Raw genomic sequence first — 22,472 nt, 5'->3', positions numbered from 1 at the left:
TGCAGCTTTCGAGCATCCTCCCTGCCTCCTTCCTAAAAACCCACAGCCTTAAATCTCAGGTTATCAAATTCACCCTCTACCTCATCATTATTGCTGTCATCTAGAGGTCCCCAGGGCATCCTTCCCACTTCTCAACTATTTTAGCCTGGCTCACTGTCACTATCTAACGCTACCTCTTTCTTAATTTTTGGTGCTTTCAATATACATGTAAATAATTCTTCCAGAACTCTAACCTCTCAGTCACTTGAATTTATTTCATATAATAATAATCTTCCGGTACTACCTCGGTCACTCTTTCCCATTGTCAGATGCTAGCCACTGCAACCTCTCCATAATTTCAATTTTATGCGTTTCATTCTCTGTCATCATCTCCTATCTTGCCAGCTAACTTCCTATAGTCTCCCAAAGCCAATAACCCTTTGATACGCTGGTAATCCTAAACCATTAATCCCACCAAGCTTCCATTCCACCTCACTCTCCTTGATGTCCTTATTCTTCTGCTCACCCTGCTTAAATTACATAGTTAATCCTGATAATTGCTCCTTGTTTAAACCCTTGACTCCCTTGCCCTTCTCTCACTGTTTTAAATTTGCTTGGTGAAATTTATATCCCTGTCTATATCTAATTCTCTGCCTACTCTAAATCTGAACATGGGAAGCTGAACATGATGGGAGAAAATGCAATTCCATACATGACTGCTCTCACTCTAAAATTCAAGGCCACGAACCTCAAATAGGACCTTAATACTATCAGTCAAATGTACGTTAGGTCCTGATCTGCTTTTTCTCACAGCACACATCCCATGTCAGAAAATCCTTTTGTTTCTACCTTTAAAATATATTCACAATAAAGCCAGCTCTCACCAACACTTCTATCATCTCAGCCAAGCTTCTGTTCCATTTTACCTCCTAACAGGTCTTTATTACATTCTCTCCTCTCTGCCACCTATTTCCCAACAATCAGAATGATCCTTTAAATCGTGAGTCACATCTTACTCTCTCATCCTTACTCCTTCAAGTCTTTGCTTCAATCTTGATTTTTCAATGACCCAGACCACCCTATTTAACATTAGAGCTTCATCTCCTAGATACATCGTCTCTCTCCCTCACCCCTTTCTGCTCTTACTTAACATCCTCCAATATACTGTGTAATTTACTGAATGGTCATCTTTATTGTTTATTGTCTCTCTGCCCCAATTAGTATGGAGGGTCCACAAGAACAATATATTCTGTCTATTTTGTTCATTGATGAGCCCAAGTGCCTATAATAGTGACTTATACATAGTTAAGTGCTCAATAAATATTTTTGGATGGATTAGTAAATTAATTCTATTAATTCTTACATTAATGAATAATAGTAAGCACTTGAGCAACTATTTTATAACGGTGTTTAATTAAATATTAATTGCCATCATTTTTAAATGCCTACCAATATCAGGCACACTGTTAGAGAGCTTACAAACTTTATAATTCTAACAAAAACCCTGCAAGTTAGTTCTTAACTATCGATAATTTGCAGATGAAGAAATAAATAATCTAAGAGGGTATTATGGGTTGAGGTTAGATCTCTCTAACTCCAAAAACCCACTCACTTTCTGCTATAATTTGCTGCTTCCGCTTTCAGTTTGTTTTACACCCTTTTTGGAAATGCAGGATATGATGTAACCAAATATCATAAGGATGCATTTATTCTCATCTTTCGCCTGACTCCTTTTCCACCACAAAACCACAACCAAATTTTCTAAATATGTCTCCGTATGTCAGAGAAAGAGGTATTAATCCACATTTTTTTCATAGCACTCAAGTCAGAGGGAAATATTTAAAGAACTAAACATTAGGTCAGAATAATATTCAGCGCAGACTCTTAAACATCAGTGCAGCTGAAAAGCACATCTTTACAGGAGACAGATTTTTATTTCTCAATCTTGCTTCAGAATAGGAAGTCGAAGCAGGGATATTTTCCCAAATTCCATAATTACCAATACTGAAAAACTTTTCGTGGTTTAAAGCTCAGCAACATTACAAAAATTAAAGATTTAAAGAATATTGAACAGTCTTTTAAAATGTTTAATTCCTATCATTAAATACATTTTACTTCTAATAGTCTGCAGTTAAGAATGGGATAAGGTAAGAATCACCTCTTTATGAACTCATTTTTAGGGATTAACTAATGTTAAATAAATTCCTTTCTTATATATTTGTGAACATTGTCAGATACGACCTTCTTATTCTAATCTTGTGTAGTGAAAATTTTAAAAATGATTTGAGAAGGTTCTGTTTTAATTTTTTAAATTATATATTCTACATAATAAATTTAGACATTTTCTCACCTCCTTGCCAAGCTAGGCTTCAGCATAAATAATACTAATGTTAAAATATATACATATATTGAAAGTGATAAGAAATGTAAACATGAACATAAATGGATTATGTGCAATATTTTAAGTTAAAATTATTGTGTTGATATAATTATTAATATTTCTTTTCTTTGCAATCATGTTTTTAAAACAGCACTAGCAAAATGCTTAAATTTAACCAGTGAGTAATACAGACTAAATTTTTAGAGTGTGCTCATCAATAACTCATAAATCTTAACATAACTTAATGTCATGCCATGCCTTTAATGTTAAATGTTAAAAAATACATTTTAATTAAGAAAATTAAATTTAACTTTTTCATTAAAATGTTTTTCATGTACGCCAACCCTCCTAATTATGAAAATTGAAAATATAGTTTCATGAACATAATTGTAAACATGAAGAAATACTTAACATTTAAAAGATTAAGATGTTATGCATTTAAATCTTTTTTTTTATTTCTTCCTTTCTACTCCTTACCTGTCAGATTTAAGAAAATAAGAAATTAACTTTACTTGTATTTAACTTTTAAGTATATGACACCAACCAGGTTATCAGGCTCATGAGAGCAACTATGTTTCATGTTCCTTGTACATCCAGGACTTAGCCTAATGTGTTGCATATAGTAGCACTAAGTAAAAGAAAAGAGGAAAAAAGGGAAGAAATGAAGAAATAAAATAAAAGCAGGTAACAACATTAAATATTGTTTTAATCTAACAATATTTTGGGTTTTTTTTAAAATTTATCAATATGCAGTATTTTTATGCCTAAAGATTACTAAGTAGATTGTAAATTTAATTGCATTTCAAGTATAATCTCAGTTACTTTCATGATTCTATCCCAATTTAAATGTTGAAGTTAATGGGAGGAGCATTAGCCCTCATTTCAATTCAACGAGCATTTACTATGTCCCAGGTAATATGTTAGAATCTAAAGTCTTACGATCTGCTTACTTGAAAAGTTCACTCAATCTAAATATTAGTTTCATTACCTGAAAATGAGGATGATAATGGTGAAAGGATTTAATGAGGCAAAATAGAGAAAACACTCTAAACTTTTAAAAACTATACAAATACACATAATGATGATAATGATAACCCAGCTTTAATTCTGCAAACATTATAATGGAAAAGAAACTAGGAATAATTTAAGAGAGAAAGTTAAATTTTCTGAGTTCTTAGAGCAGGATGGCAAAGTATAAAAAGATATCTTAAAGAGGCTGTCTGACATAAATATTCATCTTGCATTCCTGATAATTACTGAGCACTTACAAAGGAGGTAATTCAGAGATAAAGTTAGATCCTTGTCATCAATGTAAGGGAGACAGTCTAGTAAAATGTATAATATCAGTCAAGGGTAATAATCTTATACTACCATGAAAGTATTGATCATGAGGTCCCTTTCAGTCCTAAAAGTGTTGATTCCAGTTTCTATTAGGAATATTATAAAAGTAGATGTGGACGCAGATAGTATCTATAGGTATTTCAGAAAAGCAATGTTATTTGGGAAAGGGAGATAAAAGCAAAGATAAAAGCAAAGATAAAACCTTTGAAGAAACTGAATCAACATAGAAAGAAGAGAAAAAAAATAGAAAAAAAAAAGGAAGAAAGAAGGGAGGGAGGGAAGAGGGGAGGAGAAAGAAGGAAAAAAAGAAGCTTGCGTAGCATATCTTACTTTTGAATTACCCTCAGCATAGAAGGTCTAAAGAAAGAATTTCTCCAAAGGCATGTGAATCACTAGACAATGAGAGCATTAATTATTTTCTATCAGGGTTATAATGTGTAAAGTACTAAAAATTAATTTTTTCTAAATTCTGGAATTCCAGTATACTGCTTTCTACCCCAGAAAGCCTCTGATAATCTTCTGATTTATCAAACATATATCAAATTCTCAAAAGTAAAAGGGACATCAAAGTATAAAATAATTTTTCACTATAAGAAGAGAATTTAGTCTTTCAATATATTTTAAATCTATAATATCTCATGATTTTATATAAAAAATAATAAAATAAAAAATGTCATTAACACATTTATAACTCTCCAGCTTAACTAAATCGTTTATATTCATGTTGTTCTGAATAGAATCTTCCTCTGCTCTACCCTAACCTATAAGTATTAAAAATCTTAAGATTTAGCTTAAGTTCTACATTTTTCACATAAATCCTTTCTCACCCAGAATCGATCTTTCAAATTTGTGCACCCCCATAGATTTCAGATTGTTGACACTGTTCTGTATTATCTGTGTAATTTTTTTCCCTTCAATTAGATTAAAACTCCAGATCTTATATATCTTTGTAACTCCCACTGTACTTACCAAGTGTTTTGCATAGTATATTAAATCCTCAAGGAATATTTAATCTACTGATTAAATATTATTTAAACATTTAATGATGTTTTACTGATTTTAATCTAATAATATTTTGGTTGTTTAATTTACCAGTATGCAATATTTTCTATGCCTAAAGATTACTAAGCATTTTGTAAATTTAATTGCATTTCAAGTATACTCTCAGTTACTTCCATGATTCTGTTCCAATTTAAAACCTTTCTCCTCGATATACTGTCTTTGTAAGAAAAACTTTACATACAAGTTCTAACAAATTCTCTCAAGCAGTTTTCAAATACACATAGAAATGTGTTAGCCATAGCTAAGAATTCTACCATAAAATCAATTTGAGTCAAAAACTAGAAAATGTTGCAAATGTAAGTTTTCCTCCTTCTATTTTTAGGAATTCATGATGTCACTCTTGTGATAAAAAAGGAAAACAAAGTACATTTTTTAAATAAAGTGAAGTTTATTAAAAACAATAAACAAATACAGTGAAGTCTCAGGATACACCATACGCCAAAATTAACTCAAAGTAGATCAAAGACCTGAATATAAGACCTGAAACAATAAAGAGCATAGAAGAGAACATTGGTAGCAAACTCATGGACCTTAGATTTAGAGAAGATTTTATGAATTTGACCTCAAAGTCAAGGGAAGTAAAAGCGAAAATACATGAATGGAACTATATCAAACTAAAAAACTTCCGTACACTATGTAATTAAGCATGTTGATAAAATTACATTTCTTGAAATATGAATATTATGGTAAAGTTGTATTAAAATTATTTTTAAAAAGTTAAAAATCAGAGCTTCTAAAGTTGCTTTAGAAATTAATGTAATTTTAGTCAAATATCAGATTCATTAAACCTATTCCACTTTTCAAGTTTCGGTTTCTTTAGCATTACAAATCTTCTTCTTTTACTCTTAAATTTTAACTTGTTGAAATGCATGTTACTGAACTATTAAGTATTCTGTAAAAAATGTAAGAATAAAATAGGCAACAACTAAAAATACCTTCTCTGCTTATTAATAATAAATTGTTGTTTCATAGAAGACTTGTATAGGGACAAGGAACTATTAACAGTTGTTTCTTCCATTAAGGAAAATGTAATAGATGAGTGTCAAAAAGGAGGTGAGGGGACTTATATTCACCATTTCTTTTTATTTTAGCCCTTGAATTTTGTACCATGTCTAGATTTCTAAATTATTTTCAAAAATAAATAAAATTTTTAAATTTCAGGGTTAATACAAAAATAAAAAGGCAAAAATAAAAAATTTAGAGTAGTCTAATGGCTGATTTTTACTAACCCAAAGGGAATAAATAATTAGAAATTTTAAATTTATTATACTTTACAAAGATTTTAAATAAGGTAAGAGATAAGACATTGAATTTTGAGAATTATTTTCATAGTTTAGTTTTCAAAAGTATTTTAAAACCAAACATGCTATATTTTACTTTTTTTGCCTTATCTTTCTCTTCATTAAAAAAAGAGAAAGAAATTTAAAATTCTGACATGTTAAGAGGCTGAATTTTTGAAGAACATTACATAGTAACTGATCTAGATACAAGCTTTGCTTTTACTTCTTTGGCTCAAAGAGAAAATGCAATGAAGAATAAGCAAAGAAGAGGAAAGAGGCATTTAAATTCCAGGAGGACACAGAACTGTATGCCTCAAGAAGAAAAATTTTGTATGATATTTTTAAGACATGCATTGTTCATTCTTGTATTCAGCTAACATTTATTAAATTCTTGTTATGTCAAGTATCATCCTAGGCACTGAGGATACAGTAATAAACAAAATAAGAAAAATTTTGCCCATGCCAAGTTTAAAATCTAGTGGAAAAAGCATACAGTAGACAAGATAAATAAGTAAAATACATGGTATATTGATAGTAAAGTATTGAGGAAGAAAAGATGAAAGCAAGGAAGGAGTATATAAATATTAGCAGGAAGAAAAAACAACACTGAGAAGGTGACATCTGAGTAAAGTTCTAAAGAAGGGAGTGCAGGGAAAACTTTACATATATCTTAGGAAAAAGTATTGGGGGGCGGAGGACAAGCAAAAAGGCCCAAAGGCAGGGACATTCCTAACTACCCAGTGTGGTTTCAGCAGAATAAAGGGGAACATAGTAGAGAAGAGTTTAAAGAATTAAGAAAGGGTTAGACCATTATATAATCCTTACACATAAAAGAATTTTGTATTTTCTATGAGTGATTTGGAAAGCTTTGGAAGGTTTTGAGCAAAGCTGTGATGTGCCGACATGTTTTCAAGAATCCTCTAGCTAACATGTTCGCAATAGACTGAAGGGGAGCAGGTGCTAAAGCAGAGAAAAACAGTTAGGACTCTATCGCAATCACCCTGGCAAGAGAAGGTAAAGCCAGCAGGATTTGCCGATGGACCAGCTATGTGCCGTGAGAAAAAAAGAAGTGTCAGGGATGACTCCAAGATTTTTAACCTGAGAAATTGAAAGAATGGAATAACCATTCACTGAAATGTAAAACCCTGTGGGAGGAGGAGTTTGGGGGGAAATATTCAGAGTTCAGTTTGGAGCATGTTAGGTTTGAGATGCCTATTAGACATCGCAGTAGAGATGCTGAGTAGACAGTTATGACTCAAGTTGAGGGGAAAGGTCTACAAGACTTCCTTTTAAAAAAATTGCATGTTCTCCAAAAATTACAAAATTCATAAAATTACAGAAACATTATAACTAGAGACTTTTAGGTCATGAGGTGTTTTTTGTTGTTTTTGTTTTGTTTGGGGGGTTTTTTGTTTGTTTTTTGTTTGTTTTTTGCCAATAGGCTGGATAGGTGAAATAATTTAATGACTATTTCTTATAAATTTGCCATTATAGCATGTGCCTGTGCTTTAAAAAAAAATGAAATAAGACTGTTTGACAAGGATAGTTTCAAACGATGTATTTTTCAGCAAAGTGGGTAAAATATAACTTGGAACGCTCCTGATACCTTTATATTCTAGTCTCCTTAGTTCAAAAGATAACTTTTTTTAGTAGTATAAACTCTGCCACAAATTATTATGTCTATGTAAAAATATAATGTCTGTGTTTCCCAAAATGATGGCTGATTCTATAAATATTCTTTTATGTGACAATTTAAATAGAACTAAAGATCAACTTCACTACGTATTTTATTTTCCATTTTGCTTAACTAATAAGGTTAAAGAGATAATATTAACTTAGAGGTTTGCATAGTTAAAGTACTGACTACCAACATAACTTTTTCAGGTTGATTTAATATTAGGCTCTGCTTCTCTTCTTATGCTCACTGTTATGCATCCAAAAGCGTGTTACTTTAAACTGAAGTAACCACAAAGATTTATTCTAAAGTTGAATAAAAGCAAGTATTTTTTGAAGTGGCTTTTCATCCTTTGAATATTTTTCTTCTGATCTGAAAGCATTCAACTTTTACATTTTAAGAACAAAGATACAAAGAACAAGGTGAAGGGAGGATGTGTTTCAATTTAAAATGTATTTTACCACATCCCCAAGTGCAGCCTCTCCAAACCTGGCTATGAAGACACAAAGACATAAGACTAAAATGTTACATCCCTCCCACACCCCAATTTTCTAATTCCAAAAACAAGAACTAACAGAACTAGACAAGAGGAAGAAGGTGAAATCTGTTTGTGTGTGTATACGTGTGTTAGGTTAGGGGGATACTAGAGAAGGGGCGCTTGAGTAATGACACTAGCAGGAACAAGTTTTGCATTGGGGAGGTATAATATTTCTTTCCCAAATTTTTATAAGGAAAGCTGTATAGATGAAAGCAGTAATGGTGCAGTGGCATGGAAAACCACTGTAAACAGTATAATATGGGTTGGGAGTTTAAACCTATCACATAGTTCAGAGTATGAAAAAAAAGTAGTGGTTGTAAGATTATATATCATTTATTAGATAAAAGATGATAGCATCTATAAAAGCTTCCTGAAGATTAGGAATAAGATAGGAAACACATAAATTAGCCCCCATAAGTAGATATGAGAACAGAATTAAGTATTCACACACAGCAACAAAGAATGAGGAAAAGGATCAAGGTTTGTCTTCATAAACCTTGATTGTGATGAGATGTGCCTTGAATAAAGATAAAAGAAAAATACAACACAGGGTTTATAATAATAGCAAAAAGAAGACAAAGATGAAAACTCTTGCAGAAAATAAGTAAAAGGAACACCTTCATAAGACTCAGAGGCATAAGTATCTTCCCAAAAATAATCTAATTCAGGATCCAGGAAAAAAAAAATTCAAGAAAAAAGTAAACATTCTAAAAAGTTATTCATTACTGAGTAGATACTAGGTATCAGTAAATTGTTATTCATTGTTGGGTAGTTATTATGTATAGAGATATTATAAACATATGATAAGTATCAGCTCATTTAATCCTATGATTCCATGACATATTTAGAAATATCTCATGCCCCTTTAGAATGAGGGCTTGCCCAAGTTCATAAATCTATTAAGAATTCAAAAAGATATAGCTATTATGAGTAGGTGTAGAAATTTACTCATTCATTCATTCAAATAATATTTTATGGGTACTTACAAGGGACAGCTAGTACTCTAGGCACTTGGGATATATTAGTAGTGGGAGAGGAAAGAATCCTGCCTTCAAGGACTTGAATTTTTGGAGGTATAAATAATAATGTGAAAAGGTGATGAGTTCTGTAGAAGGAAAAATAGAGTAGGACATTGAAATTAGAAAATACATGGTGAGGGAATGGAAATTAATGAATAGAGTTGAATTTGAGATGGTTTTTAGTGTGTCTGAAGACCTTGGCTTGTAATAGGATATTGAATCCAATCATATTTATTTTGTTAATTGATTCATTCAGTCTTCCTTCTGTTATACGCTTTCTGTTTTTTTTAATGTTTTCTTGATGCTTCCTTCTTTCCTTAGTTTTAGAAATAACTAGACTGTTATTTCTCTGTCTAGTGTTTTGAAAAGTATTATTCTACTGATAGTTGCATTTAAATTATGTATATCCTACATTTCTTTTCCAATCTCAGGCATAGAAAGCAAACTCTGTAAGGCAAGGTCTTATACCTGTCTTCTGTATTCTATTACTGAGCCTAACACAAAAGTAGGAGTATTAAAATATATTCATTCTATGAATGAATAAATTACTAGTAGGTACATGATCACAATTCTGCTCTAGAGCCAAAGACAGACTCTGAAGGAGGAAATAGAAAATAGAAAGTGAATGCAGAGAAAAATGGGAAAGAATGCTCTGGAGGAGAATGCCTCTATCCTGAAACTGACATAACTTTGTGATCTTGAAAACTTTACCCATCTTCTTTGCACCTCTATTTTTTTCACTTGAAAAATAGGGGAAGTGGATTAGAACAGTGATTCATCATTTTAAGAGTCACGGATCCTTTTGAGAACCATCTAAAGACTATCAATCTTCTCCACAAAAGCATTTTATATATACATACATTATGAAAAATAATAAATTGACATGTTTTTAAGATCACAGAAAACTTTAATGCATATATTGTTAATACAATACAGTGACTTTAAAGGTCATGTCCTATAACATGAAGACATTAATAAGACATTGCATCATGTTTTAAAGTAACTAGATAATTCACACATGCACAACCTTTTCATATAATGAAGAAAGCTCAAAACCCCCAAACTGGAAGAGAGCATTTATCTAAAGAAAGAAACAAAAGATTAATAGATATAAAATGTTTTGAAATATTAAAGTCCAATATCTTCTTTTAAGTCTCTCGTTGACATTTATTTGAGGTAGGGATGAAGTTGTTTAAGCTTAGCTTTTCTTGACAAACCAATTCTGATTGGTCGGCTGCATGTCTTAAGAGGTAGTACTCTTGAAATTCCATGTGAAAAATTACTACCTAAAAATATAAGATAATAAAAGTACATAAGAGAGTAAAAATTACTCATAGTTTCTAAGTTTAAAAAGTTTTTGCTAACTTCTAACCATACTAACAACATTTACTGAGTCATTGAGCTAAGGGCTTTGAATGGATTAGTTTATTTAATCCTATCTCCATTTTTAAAATGTGGAAACCTCAGCACAAAAGTTAAGTAACTTGCCCAATATAACATTGCAACTAAAAATCAGCACTTCAGTCAGGCAATCTGACTTAACAACAACGACGACACTATATAAGTTTTAAAGTTAATACAATACAGTGACTTTAAAGGCTATGTCCTTTTTCTATTAGAAGCTAAACACTAGATTATATTGTTAATGATTATGTTTGGCTTCTAATAGAGATTATTATCAATAATAGAGCAGACATGTATTTGTCTGTTATGTATCAGTGGAGGGCTCTGATTTTTGTAGTTTTTATTTAACATCGCATTATCATTTTCAAAGCAGTTTAAAACATTTCATGGAGTTATATCTCTACTAAATCAGTTAACCAAATTGGATCAACTACACTTGATAATGAAATACAAAAATACCTCTAACTTTCAGAGTGCTTTTTAAAAAAATAAACAGTGGGGTACAAATGTAAAGCTAAAAATATATCAAGCTTCATCAAGCTTTAATGAATTAGTATAACCTTAGTAGAAAAGCACACTATACTAAAAAAAAGTGTAATCAACCTAACCTTAAATCTGACAAAAGGTAAACAGTATAATTTCTACCAAACATGTGTTATGCATCTATGTAAACAACAATGAAATAAAATACAAAATTTAACTGGATGTAAATAGTGAGAAAACAACATTAAAAGTAGCTATAAATCAGTTTGTGATACTTTATTCAACATTAAAATTATAGTTACTTATGAAAATAAAGGGAAATTTTTATTGCTTGACTTTTTTTCATTTTTTAAACAAAAAGGGATTGTCCAGATAAAACAAAATTGTTGGATCATGTCTGATACCTAGATTTGGTTATAAATTAGATACCCACCAATTTATGCTAAGTGTGCTTCATTATGAGATTATTATTTCAGAACAAAACTATGATTAGTCTATTTGATTACTTTTTTCAAAGTTTAGCTTTCTTCTTTCATACTCTAATACGACAGATACTTCTGGTAATTTTGCAGTGGGTGGGAAATCACTGAACCAATTCGTATCAACAGCAGGCCTTTTGCAAAGCATATACCGTTAAACACTCATTAAGTTTTGGTTTTGAGGATGTGCTTTTTTGTCACCTCGGATTTCCTATTTTTTATTAAATAAAATAGTTTATTATCACTATACAGCAAATTAATGTATCATTTTGTATTTTTTAAAATTCTAAATATCCAAGCATACTACCAGAAATTGTTCATTTTAAATATTAGTGTTTTAAAAAGTCATGAACCTTATTAGTCATCTTTTAGAAATAATACTAACACAATTGTTTTCTAAATCCTTGCAACTCAAAGCGTAGTCCACAGGCTAGCAGTGTCTGCATTTGCTAGGAGCTTGTTAAGAATGCAGAATCTTAGGGCCTGTCCCACAATAGAATCAGAATCGTTTAACAAGACATCCAGGTCATTTATGTATACTTTAAAGTCAGGGAAGAATTAACGCTAAATGTTATATAGTACACCTGGCACACTGGTTGGCTGGCATATAACACATGCTCAAAATAATTTCAAAACACTTGCCTTCTCCACACCACAGAGGGAGGAGAGACAAAGAGTGACAGGATGTACCGGAGACATAAGTGTAGAAACTTTAATTGGAGGGATCATGATGACAAGTGGGTGAGTATGAAAGACATTTAGCACAATGAGGAGTTTTCAATGCTTTTAAAATCATACTGGATAAACAAGTACTCACTGCTAGGTAGGTAGTCCATTTTTATCCCCACTTCCCAGTATCTCTCAACTTTTTCTTTACACCATGGATTTTAACAAGCCTTAGTAAGATTATCCCATTTTTATGTACTTTGAAAGTGAATCCAAGACAATATATTAACATAATGTTAAATAATTCTGGCTGACCTCACACATTATTCTTCATATTTTATGACACTAAGGTACTTTTCCTTGTGAAAGTACAATACAGTATTATGGGTTCAGATATTTCCAACAAATGTAACGTTTCTTTTCCAATTTGTGCACATAATTTAATCTTCCTTATATATTCATTTCCTATCACAATTATAATCATGATGACAAATATGGGTGCATGTTCCCTAATCTTTCTCCGTTCTATCTCAAAACAAATCCAATTTCTTCCTTTCTTTCTGTTCTAGAAAAAACAACTCCTATCCTTTCCAGGTTAATTCTGCCACCTTGCTTTTAGTCTCATACAGTATTGTGTTCCCTCAATTATTCTCTTTATCCAGGGGAGAAGAGAATACCTGTGTGCTTTTGATCTTCCAGAACTCGGATTAATTTTAAGATTATTTCATTGTAAGATAAGAAAAGAAGAAACACAGTTCTACTGATGAGAAGACAGAAAAAAATGTTTTAAGAAATGATGTATGAAGATGTTTTGTAAATATATTTCTCCTACATCATTATTCTTTCTAGATCTAGTCTTGTTGTACAGTATCATCTATTTCTGACCAAATAAAGATTTAATCATTTAGAAAACAGTTCACTAGGGTCAATCCTACCCACTCCCTCATCCCCATAGGTACTGTAAGTTAGAATAGATGTTAGACTTGGCGTGTTTTATGCTGGTATTGTGGATCTCTTAGGCAAATGATAAGGTTAGTTGTTTAACTATTCTTCAGTTTTATTTATTTAATAGTAATTAAAAGTTTAAATGCCATAGTCATAAGCTATGTTAATATATCTAAATGATACTAAATTTTTTAAATTACTAAATGTCCATATAAAGAGCCTCATAATAGTTAAAAGATAGAGAACACTGATAATAATAAAACAATTAGAAGTAACATCTCATCAGTAGAAATCCAACTTAGATAAATGTCTTTTTTGATTCGGCCAATTTTTGTATATATATTAGACGTGTGTATTAGACATGTGTCATACCTATCTCATCACATAGTTATTGTAATTCATACTTGCAAACATTTAAACACAGTTTTGAAGAGCATATTTCCAAATAATACTCTAAATCTAATATTCTAAAATGGCATTTTAATTTTTAGACAATTTTTTAACTATTAGAATTTGCATCAGTAAATTATTGTTTACAAAGTAGTAAATCTTTGTATTTATTTCCTAATAACCTAAATATATATTCTGCATGCTAAATATACAAGAATGCAATAATCATCTTAGAAGTTGTTCTAGAAAATAACTGAAAATCTTACCTCTCTTCAGTAAATAATTAAATTTTTCTTCCTTAAATTCATCAGAGCAAAAAGCAGGTCTTTTAGGTGAAGGTTTCTCGCAATCTGAAAATAAATCAATACATTATAGCAAAAAGTAACTTTTATATAAAAGGTTAATACTGTAAACAAATTATTTTCAGAAATATCTTCTTCCATTGACTCCTAAAATTTAGATAAATGAAGCTCCTTTTAAAAATAAAAATTTTATCTTTTGTTACCTTCGACTTCAGTATATTATTTAATGTTTGAACAGCCCTTTATAGGAAAACAATGTGCACCAATAAACATTGCATTATATTTTATTTCATTTTTTGCCAAAATTATACATTTGGCCTGTACAGGAAAAAGAAAGCAAAACATTTTTTTCTATCAAAAGGAAAAAGACTTTAAAACTAGTTTTATACCTTCCTCAGAAATAGAATAGAGTAATTCTTCCTCTGATGTTCTTGGACAGCAATATTCATTAGGAACTTCCTGTTCTCTGTTTTTGGGTACTGTTGTCCATTTAAATAAACTTTGGTGCCTTTTATGCATGTTAGGATCTGATATAGTATTATGGAGCAAAGAAGAGGCACATATTTTGTTGGCTGTATCCATTTTCAAATCTTTTTTTATCTCCATTTTTACCTCCTCAACATCATTACTGTCTCCAAAGTAATTTCCTTGCCCATTGTTTGTTTCCACAGTGCTTAGAATTTCATTTTTCTTACTAATTTCATGAAACATGCGAAGTTCTTCAAGTACTAAATCAAATTTACTCTTCATCTCAAAATCTTTGGCTATTGTCAGATTTTCTGTTGATAAACACTTGGCAGCTAACTTCTGAAAACATTCATTGTTCCCTACACTCAAATCAGTTTCAAATTGATTGTTAACACATTCTGTAGAGTCATTCTTTGGATGAAAATGCTTTGAATTAGCTAACTCACTTTCTTGCAAAATACTCTCATATTCATTTCTGTCAGCTAGATTATTTTGATTAACGTATTTAGTTTCTTCCACATTTATTTTCTTACTCTTTAAGGAAACCGGTTGCATAGAAAACATGCCATCCATTGAATAAAAACTATTTTTCTCTTCCTTTTTAATCTTAATATCTTTATGAACTTGGCAACCGTTTGTTAAACTTTGTGCTGTGACTTTTTCTTCCTCCTTCAAAATCAAGTCATGTTTTTTCCCTTCAAGGTTACTTCTGAGCAAACTTCCAAAATTTAACGTCTGAGTTATAATTGTGGAATTGGTTTGTTCACCATGTTTTATGTTGTGGCTTGTCAGTATGGCTTGTTGATTGATACTGAAGAAATTTTCAAATATAGACTTCAAATTAAAGCTACTGATCTTATTATGCTCCTGTTTTCTTTCAGTATCTAAATCTTGGTTGTGGTTATTGATTTCATAAAATTTTTCATTAATGTATTCTTGGTTCTGTATGAATTGAGTAAGAGATTTTACATGTGTTTTAACAGTATTCGTATTACAGTGAGTCCAATTTTCCATATCCATGACTTGTTCAGGACAGCTCTTACTCTTCTTGTAACTAATTTCTTTTGTCAGAGAAATTTCATCCATGTCATCAAAGTCCATTAAAAGAGGAATTTTTTCATATATTTCAAAAATTGGAAAATGTATATTTTTAGTTGCCATACTAAAGGAATTGATGGATTTTTTCATAGACTCTTCAAAAACTTGTTCACTTTCAAATAGCTTTCTTTTCTCTAACATAGGTTTTGCATTATATTCTAACAGTCTTAGAAAAGTCTTTTCTAAAGTCCTTCCTAGATATACAATATGATTTTCCACCATAATATTTCTTGGATAATTCAAATACACCATCCAGTTAAAAATGCATCCCTCTTCTAATTTTGGATCGTATTCAATTGTGGTTAAAGAGTCAAAGTTATTGAGCAAAGAAGCTATGCTGGTTTTCAATGTGACATTTAGAGGTTCTGAAACATTGGTTTGTGAATATATGCTTAAAATGTTATTCTTTCTATTGGCATTTATGTTCCTAGTTATTAGATTTTGAACATCAATTTGCTTTATACACTTCAAAATTTCATACCAGCTTAAAATACTATGATCTTTTTCATTTCCTGAAATACTTATACAGAAATAAAAACTTTTTGTAATGAAATGCTCAAAAATATTGCTTAAATTAAAGTCTTTTTGTGTAGCATAATATTTCAGCTGTACCATATTATTGTTTTCTCCTTTAGCATTTAACCAAAAAGAAGTTATTAAAGCTTTTTGGCTACCCAGTGTTCCTATCATGAGCAGCTTTGATTGTTCATGCATATTCATGGATTTCGTATTATAATAATCTTCCTGGCTTAAAAGATCTATTTCTAATAAGTGTAGCAAATTGACACCAGTTTTTTTCATATTTTCACAGTTAGTTTTATAATTATCCATAATCCAACTATTTTCTCTATTTTCTCTCAAAATGTGTCTAATATTATAGTCCCAGGTTTGAGATTTTTCTAATCTGGTAGATACGTAACTGTCCAGGCATGTTTCTGCTTCTTCCCAATTTGCATTTTGAAGTTTTGTAGTAAAATTCTTTTCAGGGTGTCTTACATCAGACTTAATACTACTGTGATTATAGTAGTGTACACTGATCGAGTCTTTTTTTCTCACACAAATACTTTGGTTGCTGAGTGACTGATGTTTACTTTCATAACATTCAGAAAAAACATTTTCTGCTTCCACAACTTTTTTATCATCCTGTAACTTTTGCTTCTTAACATTCGGTCTATTTTGGGACCAGTAAATGTTTGTGAAATCCCTAACATATGTCTCATTTTTGTCATTCTTCTTTGCTATTTCCTTTAAATAGACAGGGGACATTTTGCTATTTAAATCAGTTGGAAACTCAGAGATGCTTATTGTGCTGCTATCTCTAAAATAGCTGGGTTTGGCAATTTCCATGCTGGGCTGGTGTTGAGGTTTTGATATTTTTAGCGTAGATGCTGAAATGTTATTTTCTTTTTTGTTTGATGGCATAACACTGTCAGTTTTATATTTGTTCTTAATTTTGTGAAGTGTCGATTTAGTTTCCTTGTAAAAGGTAACATCCAAAAATAGATTTTCCGTCTGTTTTAAATAATTATTTTTCTGACTGTGTCTCCCTTGAACTAAATATTGTCTTCCATCCTCATTTTTCGCTCCATGTATATCGTGTAAAGAGGCGTTGGGGAAAAGCTGGCCGACCTCTGTTTGAGATCTATCACTGCAGTGCACGCTGAAAACCTCCCTAACAGACAGTCCTGGTTCAGAAGAACTTCGGGGAGTTCTCGAGCCGGAATCAAAACTTTGTGATGAGGGAGACTGCACACAACAATTCATCTCATATTTGCTATTTCGGCATCCCAGACTGCATATCTGCTTCCCACTGGCTGATTTCTCCACACTCAAGTCTGTAGAGTTATCGAAAGTCACGTTGGCTGAAAGAAGGGGCGCCTTGAAGGGTCTCGGTGGCAACTCCCAGACCCTTTCTACCTCAGACAACCGAGGCACCAAAGGAAGCCTCCACTCCACCTCAGAAACACTGCCAGGCTCTGCAAGACGGAGCCGTTTACTACTGGGGGGCTGCGAATCAGGGTCTTGAGGAGGCGGTAAAAGGGAGGCCCCCTCCCTGAGCTCTGCAACTCGCCGCGTAGGGTGCGTGAGCGACATCACCGACAGCTGAGAGGATCTGTCCGAGGTGCCGGCAAGTTCCGGTCTTTTAAGCCTGCGCGAAGAGGCTCCGCCTTACCCCGCCTCCAGGCCGTCCCGGCCACGCCCCCGACACGCCCCTCAAAGCCAAACTCAGCCCCAGCTTCATAGCAGCCTCGCCCCGACCACGCCCCTCCACCGCCCGGCTTAGCCCCGCCCCGATCCTGCCTCTCTCCACCCTCGCGAGCTCTGGGTTGTCTCTGCTTCAGGCACCGAAAGCGCGGGCGGTTTTTTGTTACGTTGTCTATTTTTAGCACCTCTTGCTAATGCCACTACTGTACCTGGTCTAAATAGTTCTTCCTTCTGTCAGAATTCAGAAGAAAAGTCAGAATGTCTATGATTTCTTTTTAATTTGTGAACGGAAACAGCTTTATGTTCAAAATTCTAAGATTCTATATTTTCCTCAGAAGCGGCTTCTCCATAGACGCTCTCGAGCGTCTTGTCCCATTAAATCTCGTGGTTCTGTGAGCACCAGACCAAATCTCTCTGTGTCTGGAAAAACTTTAAAATGCTCTCGATCATCCCAGTGGCATTTGAAATCAGATTTCCATCTCACTAATAAAGTGTGTTTGAGGGGAAGAAGGCATTGGTACTGAACAATATTTCAGGAAAAAGTGTGTGGAGATTATTACCCAGATAATTATTAATCTTCACTTTGAGACTGTAGAAAAATAGTTTTCATATGCGCTGTGGGGTTTCTTTCCTCAATATTGTAGATAAAAATACTTAAAGATAAAAAATTATATGTTGCAACTATTCCATTTACTACAAGTATAAATAATATAGTTATGACTCATACCTATAAATTTTGTAAACGTTATTTTTGTTTTTCCTCTGCTTTGAGAACAATTTATTATTTCTAGTCAATTTTGATTTTTGTGAATTCCATAGTCATAAAAAATAAAATGATTTTCAAAATGTTTATTATTATTATATACATGTTTATTAAGAAACTTGTAATTATTGCTTAGTTTTTAAACACCTCAGTTGCCTTAATGTTTGTTTCAAAGTTAGTAAGTTTTATGTTCCCTGGTAAAAATAAAACTACAACAATGTCCTAACTTAAGAACCCATAGGAGCATCCATGATGAGATATGACTAGCATACTACTTTAGGCAGTAAGATATTCATCAGCCTCCTTCCTGTCTTGTTAATACTCTTAGCTATACTGAGATTTCAATTCTGGGCATTTGCTATTACTTTAGCTTTTAAATTCCTCCAGAGAATGTTTGCTTAAATTTATAGTACAAGCGCTTCATCAACACTATAAATGAGAATGTGGCAGTGGTTCAGATTATAAATCAGTGAGTTCTCAATGTGCTACTTCTACTTGAAAATCCATATCCAAAAAGATATTTGCACACCTATGTTCATAGCAGCACTATTCACAGTGGCCAGGACATGGAAGCAACCAAAGTGTCCTACGATAGATGATTAGATAAAGAAGTTGTGGTACATATATACAATGGAATATTACTCAGCCATAAGAAGAGATGAAATACTGCCATTTGCGACAACATGGATAGACCTCGAGATAATCATGCTAAGCAAAATAAGCCAGACAGAAAAAGTCGAAACCACATGATATCACTTATATGTGGGATATAAACCTAAAAGCAACAAATGAGCAGGACAAACAGAGCAGAGACTCATGGACATGGATTGTAGGTTAGTGGTTACCAGAGGACTATAGACTAGTGGTTACTAGTGGGGTAGGGGAGGAGGGGAGAGGTAGATGGGGAAAAGGGGGTCAAATATAGGGTTTAGGGGGAAGGTGAAATGGGTAAAGGGGATCAAATATATGGTAGCTGAAGGAAACTGGACTTTGGGTGGGAAACACACAATAGAATATACAGATGTCAAATGATAATGTATACCTAAAAATTATATAATCATATTAACCAATGTCACCCAATAAACAATAAAAAATAAATAAATAAAAGTGCTACTTCTATATATCCTAAATTCCATTGCTTTTTTATCACAGATTTCCACAATTCTACATTTCATTCTAATGTGATCTATTCTATGCTTGTGATTAGCCCATAAGGACTGACTTGACTAGCTAAGGTAATCATAATGGGTGCACTAACACAATATTAGGAACAAGCTTTCTCTCTGCAAAAATGCCATAGCTTTGTGATTCTAGATTGACTTGTACTTGGTATTTGATTGTCTCTTCATCTTGCCAGTCTGCCCAAGAATACACTGTTTTAAATCTCCATCACACCATTATTTTAAAACTATGCATCATTTAAGATTAGAATTCAATTAAACCCAGTAGTATTCAATATAACTCAACAGTTGTTTGAGAACTGTCTTAGACACTGTTAGGTGTACAGAAATGTATGGATTTTTTTCTATTTTGAAGCAATGAACACAGAAAAAGAAGTCTTTTGCACTTAGACTATTTATGTGTATTTTGGCTTTATTTTTAAATGCTACTTTGAAAACAGGCTAGTTATAAGTGAGAAATACAAAAAGTTCTAATCAAATTGTCATAATCAAATATAAATGACACTTGTTCAAATTTTATTTTTTAAAACCCATTTCAGATGTCACATTTTTCTATGTCACTTTACCAGTACTTCTGCTGAAAGCTACTACCTCCTTCAAAACTGAGCTTTAAGCACAGCACCTGTCATTCCTTTCAGCTTGGTGTCTTATTACAGTTCAGATCAGAATGAAAGACTGAATGAGTTTGTGAGATAAACCCCACAACAAAGAATATGACATTAGCTTTTTGTTAAAGATATTCATTCAGTGCCTCAGGATGCCTAAAGCCCATTGTCCTTACCACGATATGGAAAATCTCCACAACTAGATCCTATCTTAACTTTTTTGGCTTCTTTTTTTTATAATTTACCCTATGCTACCTAAACCAGACTGTTTTCTTTCCTTTCCATGCATGTTTGCAATGTCCTCTTTTTCCACCTGATCAATTCCTATTCAGCCTTAAAGGGTCCTACCACAAGTTACCTGCACTGCGAAAGCTTCTCTACCGCATCCTTGCTTTGTCCACTCTCCAGGCAGAATTAACTGCAACCTCATCTGTGTTCCTTTGGACTTTATTTTTGACTGCATTATAATATTTAAAACATAATATTGTATTGGGTTGTTTACATGCCCTTCACTAGACTCAGTGTTAATCAGGGCAAAGGCTTATTCATTTTTATATCTCAGTGCCTTATACTAAGTACCTTAGATAATGAGAAAAAAATGGAATATTACTGTTACTATACCTTTACCAATCCAAATGCATCTAGAGATGCCTTGAGTGAGTGTTTTAAGCTCCTTGTTTTGGTTTTTGTTTTATATATTAACCATATATTTGCTTGAGACTGTCATAAAGGCTAAGACTTGACTTTAAATATTACTGGTTTTAACATCATTTAAGTTTCATGGTAGGACTGGATATTCGAGGCAGCATTTTTTTCTCTTTTATGTCTTTTAATAAACAATGTAAGTGATGAATAAATATGCTAAACCTAAAATTTGTTACAGACTGATAATCAAATATATTTTAAATACTTAATAAGAACCACTAACAAAAATATTTAAACCAAACATAGAAGTTAAAGAGGAAAATGTCACTTAGTAAAAATATTTAAAATAAACATGGCTATAAATAACACACATAGCACCTTTTATCAAGTCCCTAAGAAGCACTAGGTGGGAAAATATTTCCCAAAACCATGATGCTGCCACATCCACATATACAGTTAACCTTTCTGCAGAGCAATAATGGTAATTTATAACATGACTGTAATCTTCAATGAGACAATACATGTATAAACACTTTCAACTGTAAACCACCTCCTTTTCTCAGTTTTCATTGACATTATCTACCCAGTACACTAAACTAGAAACTCTGTTATTCTTAACTTTTTCTCTATTCTAATGTCATTCCCCAATAGCCAACCCCTATCTAGATATTCATCAAATTTTGTTGATTCTATATCAAACATAACCCTGAAATTAATCCTCCATTCTTTATCCATAATATTTCAGCATATTTCAGGCCCTTGTCATCTCTTATTGAGAAGATTATGATAACTGATCTTTTCACTAAGTTCCCCTCAACTTTTGCCCAACACTGCTATAAGATTTTTTTAAAAACATTAACCATTTTGTTACTTTCTTACTTCAGAACTTCTTTTGACTTTTTGATACCTATAGAATAAAATACAAACTCTTTAATTTGACTACAAATTTCTTCATATGTCATCCCCAAACTGTTTTTTCAGCTTCTATATCTATTTCTGCAACACAACTTGCTTTCCTGTAGCACTAAACTCCTCTCCATTCCTAAATATATAAGGCCCTTTCAGAATTTCAGTCTTTGGCATATGCTGGTTCATTTGCCTACAGTTGAAAAACAGCATCTAGGCATCCTTAGAAGAGTGGTTTCAGCTGGAAAATATAAATTGACCTAAGATCCAGAAAAATAGAGCTCTGTTTTCTTGGAGACAAAGGAAGTGGAGAAATAGCTCTAGCACTGGACTGAGAGGTAGAAATAAAGATGAACTAATCATGAAAGTCATTGATCCAAAGGATCTGGTAACAGGAAGAGCTAGCCAGTCAGGATGAAAAACAAATAGAGTCTGGAAGAAACCAAGTAATATTTTTTAAAACTAAATCTAAATAGAGACTATAATACATTAAGTAACCTTCCTATCCTGAAGGTAATATGTGCCCCACAATTTCTCTAATTGTAAAGAATGGGTTTGCTACATTCTTCATAACTGAATTCAGCATGTTCTGTATATTAGTGGGTCTTATAAGAGGAGAATTATTAATATTAAAAAAAATGTGACAAAGGCCATGACT

At 32.4% G+C, this 22,472-nt stretch overlaps 1 protein-coding gene across 1 annotated transcript; it reads right to left on the bottom strand.

Annotated features, from left to right (window-relative positions):
• Positions 1–10,441: 10,441 nt before the first annotated feature.
• Positions 10,442–17,603, bottom strand: RAD51AP2 (RAD51 associated protein 2). Its single transcript, XM_011356600.1, has 3 exons — positions 14,333–17,603; positions 13,908–13,991; positions 10,442–10,560 (listed from the first exon to the last, which is right to left on the bottom strand). The coding sequence occupies exons 1-3, from the start codon at positions 17,601–17,603 to the stop codon at positions 10,442–10,444; spliced, it is 3,474 nt and encodes a 1,157-aa protein (XP_011354902.1).
• Between the last annotated feature and the right edge of the window lie 4,869 nt (positions 17,604–22,472).

This window comes from Pteropus vampyrus, unplaced genomic scaffold, assembly GCF_000151845.1.
Source record: "Pteropus vampyrus isolate Shadow unplaced genomic scaffold, Pvam_2.0 Scaffold28, whole genome shotgun sequence".
Classification (NCBI taxonomy): domain Eukaryota; kingdom Metazoa; phylum Chordata; class Mammalia; order Chiroptera; family Pteropodidae; genus Pteropus; species Pteropus vampyrus.
The sequence above is the reverse complement of the archived record's forward strand: the minus strand, read 5'-3'. Positions and strand labels throughout refer to the sequence as shown.

What these genes read in the sequence shown, in the direction of transcription:
- RAD51AP2 (XM_011356600.1), bottom strand. Translation starts at nt 17,603, where the DNA reads ATGTCGCTCACGCACCCTACGCGGCGAGTTGCAGAGCTCAGGGAGGGG. An exon ending in CTATTCTATTTCTGAGGAAG is followed by an intron (nt 13,992 to 14,332) that starts GTATAAAACTAG and finishes ATTTATTTTCAG; the next exon opens with ATTGCGAGAAACCTTCACCT. An exon ending in TAATTATTTACTGAAGAGAG is followed by an intron (nt 10,561 to 13,907) that starts GTAAGATTTTCA and finishes TTATATTTTTAG; the next exon opens with GTAGTAATTTTTCACATGGA.